Source organism: Salvia splendens, chromosome 18, assembly GCF_004379255.2.
Source record: "Salvia splendens isolate huo1 chromosome 18, SspV2, whole genome shotgun sequence".
Classification (NCBI taxonomy): Eukaryota; Viridiplantae; Streptophyta; class Magnoliopsida; order Lamiales; family Lamiaceae; genus Salvia; species Salvia splendens.
Window position 1 is genome coordinate 3,893,210 of NC_056049.1, and position 4,407 is coordinate 3,897,616.

A 4,407-nucleotide genomic window follows, 5' to 3' on the forward strand; every position below is an offset into this window, starting at 1 on the left:
GGCTCCTTGGATTCGGAGGATTTGCGACCTAGCCTGCTTAGCATGTTCACTGCCAAAAAGCGAGAAAACAAAGTTAGTTTTCGCCGCTAAAGCAGTAAAGCATAAAAAAGAAATCCTCACCCTCAGTCTCTTCGTCCGAAGACGAGGAATCGAACACGAAGTCACCCTTGACGAGCTCAGATTCCGAATACTGTTTCCTAATCATGGGAATCTTATTGAGCTCGCCCTCGAGCTCGTCCAACGGTTCTACCCGAGGATGAGGAATTACGGACTTCGGCCCTCTCCAGGAAAAGTCCGGGGCCGCTGTCCTATTGTAAAAAAAGAAACGATTTTGCCACTTCGGCCATTTGGTTTTACAGAATGCTCTGAAGGGCTGTAAAGGGATCAAGTAAAACCAGGATCCCTTTCTCTTAAACTGAAAGAAATTAAGGATTGCCCTCAGAGACAGATCCTTTTCTAGTCTACGCAGCTCGGCAGCAAAGGCCGATAAGTGCCTCCAAGAATTTGGAGTCACCTGACCTAAAGGAAGTTGAAAAAAATCAAGAAGCTCTACAAAGGCAGGGGGAAGAGGGAAACGAAGCCCGCATTCTAAGCAGGCTTCGTAAACGGTGGCATAACCCTCCGGCGGCGAGTTAGCCCTATGAATGTCGTCGGGAATCACCACTAACCCCCCAGGAAGAAAATATTTTCCGTGTAAGGACATCACATTATCCTTACTCAAAATGCTGTGAAAATATTCTACCGTCTTCTCCCCGGACCTTTTCCGGCCAGAAGACCCCTCACCCCCCTTCCTACCACTACCTGATTCAGAAACAGATTCAGAAGAAGAAGACATGATTCTTACTCTTTGATGGTCGAAAGTCTGAAGAAATTCTTGAAGAAGCGGAAGAAAATTTTACGAAAAAGAGAGAGAATACAGAAGAAATAATCGCAAAAGTATTCTAATGATGAAGAGAGGAAATATTTATCAGATTCGCAAAGGCATTTCAAATTCGTCGCACCGTTTCAAATCCCACTTTTTCTGGATTCTCTGGCCGGATTTGCTGTCACATTTAATGCAGACACGTGCGGAGCACGTCCCCTGACGTCAGCCTCCCCCTTACACTTATCCGAAATGCCGAAGTGGTTCACTTCGCTTTTCGGGGGGGGGGTGGTGATGGGATACGAACTAAACAACTAAACAATAATTGCGAGCCCAATAGCAGTGACGGCCCATCAGCCCAAAACCCAAGAAAGAGTATCAGTTCGGCACAACCAAAGAGTTCGGTCACAGCCTATAGCTCGGTAAAAGCCGACCAATCGAGCTCAACTCTCAGATCGGCACAACCAAAGAGTTCGGTCACAGCCCATAGCTCGGTAAAAGCCGACCAATCGAGCTCAACTCTCAGATCGGCAAAAGCTGATCGGCAAAGTTCAGCAGTTCGGTCTCAGCAGTTCGGTCTCAGTATTCGACCGAACAAGGAGATAGTGGACCCATGCAGGATCTCCACGACCTCCACTACACCCACGATCTATTTAGTGGTATTAAGCAGTTATCAACCCCACTACCAGGGCTGCAAACCACGATCTTAGTTCGAATGTATAAATAGAACATAGATCAGATAGACGAGGGTTAAGCTCTCTAGATCCTGAATCTTATAGCAAATCAGTATTGTAATCTGTAAGCGAGACCAAGCAATACAAATTTGCCCTCTCTTCTTCCCGTGGACGTAGATTTACCTCAGTAGATCGAACCACGTAATTTTCCGTGTTGTGATCGTTTATTACTTGCATTTATTCCCATCAAAAATTCGCCACATCATCAAGTATATACACACATAAACGATAACTTTTTTGAGAAGACATCATTTTTTAAATGATTTGAATATGAATGTTTGGTTGCTACCTGATAGACATCATTTTTGGGTTGAGCTGACTTTTTTTTACTCACAAAACAAAAAGAAATAAAAGAAAGAGAAAAATTACTTTTCTGTTCGTCTTCTTCCGCTGTCATCTCTCTCGCTCAATCAATTCCAATACGGTTAGACGCAAAATCATCGAAAGCAAGAGCCATGGCTTCGCGCGACAAGAAACCCTCAAAACCCTCCACCAGCCGGCCCGGCGGCATCCGGACTCTCTCCGACCTCAATCGGCCGTCGGCGCACGACTCCGACAGTGACTCCGATGGCCCACAGGAATACTACACCGGCGGGGAGAAAAGGTCCTTTCTCGTGATTCCCATCATTTCAATCTTTGCCCTAATTTGAAATTTACCTGCTTTTACGCTTGCTTTTCTCATCACCAATTATTCAGTTTTGCTTTATTCAAGTCTTTAATTCCTGTGAGTTTCGTATGTTTACACTTGAAGAACGTATTTTGAGGGATGTTTCACTCTCCCTCTTGTTTGTGATGTTTGGTAGTGGTGGGATCTGGTATTGTGGTTTGGAATTTTATGCTGTTTTTGATGGTGTCGATTGATGGATTCCTACGCGAAGCCGAAGCAATTGATGTGTGCGTGATGTGGGAGTGCATATAATTGTGTGGGTTTTTGGCTTGAATGGTCTGGTTTTATAGCTTGTGATCAAGTTCAAGTTTTTACTACTTCGATTGGAATATATAGCTCTTCATTGTATGCCTCGTTTGATTTTAACAACAAAGATTTCACCTTTCAGTTACGTATAGTTGGTGACGCTTTATATCCCTAATTATGTTATGTTCAGTGGTATGCTTGTCCAAGATCCGTCCAAGGGTGGTAATGACGTTGATGCAATTTTTGACCAAGCTCGACAGCTGGGGGCTACACAAGGCCCCTTGGAGAATCTCCAGCCATCTTCGAGTTCTAGAAGCTTCACAGGGACAGGAAGGCTGCTTTCTGGTGAAACTGTACCAACTGCTCCACAGCAGCCCGAGTCGGTGGTGCACAACATTGTGTTCTGGAGAAATGGTTTCACCATTAACGATGGCCCTTTGAGGAGCTTGGACGATCCTGAAAATGCTTCTTTTCTTGAGGTAAAATTATGAGGGAAACTGATACGAACATTAGAAATGGTTGAATGTATAGGTGTAACTAGAATTAGGTAGTCTATATGCTGAAGCTACTCTTTGAGCTCGTTGTTAGGATGTCCTTGTGATTGTGGTCACTCATTTTGTTATTGCACGTTTCTCATAATCACTGAACTGATTTCCATATTTTCGAAGTGGAACTGTAAGATCGAGTTTTGGGATTTCATGATGTGTGAATGACCTTGCCATATGTGCTTTGCGGTAATGATTTTTATTGCAGAGCATCAGAAAATCCGAGTGCCCAAAAGAGCTGGAGCCGGCCGACAGGAGATCCTCTGTTCATGTCAACCTTATAAGGAGGGATGAAAACCGCCCTGTAAGTGCACATGAATCTCGAACTCAAATTTGTTAAACAGAGACCTCTTTATCTCTTCCACACTTTTCCAACATGTATCTTGTGGCAGGAACCAGAAGTTCGCAGCATTCCGTTTCAGGGAATTGGCAGGACTCTAGGAAGCAGCTCTGCAGCCGTCTCTGCTCCTGAGACAACAACCGCTGCTGCTACCCTCCTTAGTGCCCCAACCCTTTCAGAATGCCTCGTGGTAGATAAATCACTGCCATCAACTTCGATTCAACTCAGGCTTGCTGATGGAACCCGAATGGTCGCACACTTCAATCCCCATCACACGATAGCTGATATCCGTTCTTTCATTGATGCATCTCGGCCTGGGGGAACAAGATCCTACCAGCTGCAGACAGTCGGATTTCCTCCCAAGGTCCTCACTGACCTCACCCAGACAATTGAACAAGCGGGGTTGTTGAACTCGGTCGTTGTTCAGAAACTCTGAGCGCCCCGTAGGTATTGTCGAGCTTATAAAACGGTGTTTCTATAAAAGAAGAAACTTTGAAGTAATGGGGGATTTTGAAGCAGTTGAAGGATTCTGTAATCTATTTGATCACTACATATGTGTTTCAAAGTTTTCTTTTGGGATCATTATACATACGGTATTCCCATTATTATGAAGCCATTTTAGATTGCTCATCACTATGCATTGAGTTTATATTTTAGGGTGTCCATATATAGATTTAGAATAAAGATAAGATTAAGGTCTTATTATATTAGCTAGCATTGGTTAATTAACATAGTGATCACTTTGTTCTGTTTTGTGTAGGGGTGGCAAATCGTGCGTGTCGGGTCGTTATCGTGTCGACATGATAACGACACGAACACGATAACAACAAATACGAACACGACCTGTTAAGAAAACCCTAAACACGAACACGAACACGACCCGCTACCTTCAGACACGAACACGACACGAATCCATTAACGACACGAACCACTTGGGTCAACACGACACGATAACAACACGTATTGGAAAGTGATTAAATATTTAAATGATTTAAATGAGATATGACCATATG

General features: G+C 43.9%; 1 protein-coding gene across 1 annotated transcript; it reads left to right on the forward strand.

Moving 5' to 3' along the window:
* The first annotated feature begins 1,891 nt into the window (after positions 1 to 1,891).
* LOC121777762 (plant UBX domain-containing protein 4-like) lies at positions 1,892 to 4,024 on the forward strand. The gene is made up of 4 exons (XM_042175115.1): positions 1,892 to 2,200; positions 2,700 to 2,988; positions 3,263 to 3,358; positions 3,447 to 4,024. The coding sequence occupies exons 1-4, from the start codon at positions 2,052 to 2,054 to the stop codon at positions 3,828 to 3,830; spliced, it is 918 nt and encodes a 305-aa protein (XP_042031049.1). The 5' UTR covers positions 1,892 to 2,051; the 3' UTR covers positions 3,831 to 4,024.
* The last annotated feature ends 383 nt before the right edge of the window (positions 4,025 to 4,407 follow it).

What these genes read in the sequence shown, in the direction of transcription:
- LOC121777762 (XM_042175115.1), top strand. Translation starts at nt 2,052, where the DNA reads ATGGCTTCGCGCGACAAGAAACCCTCAAAACCCTCCACCAGCCGGCCC. An exon ending in TACACCGGCGGGGAGAAAAG is followed by an intron (nt 2,201 to 2,699) that starts GTCCTTTCTCGT and finishes TGTTATGTTCAG; the next exon opens with TGGTATGCTTGTCCAAGATC. An exon ending in GGAGGGATGAAAACCGCCCT is followed by an intron (nt 3,359 to 3,446) that starts GTAAGTGCACAT and finishes ATCTTGTGGCAG; the next exon opens with GAACCAGAAGTTCGCAGCAT.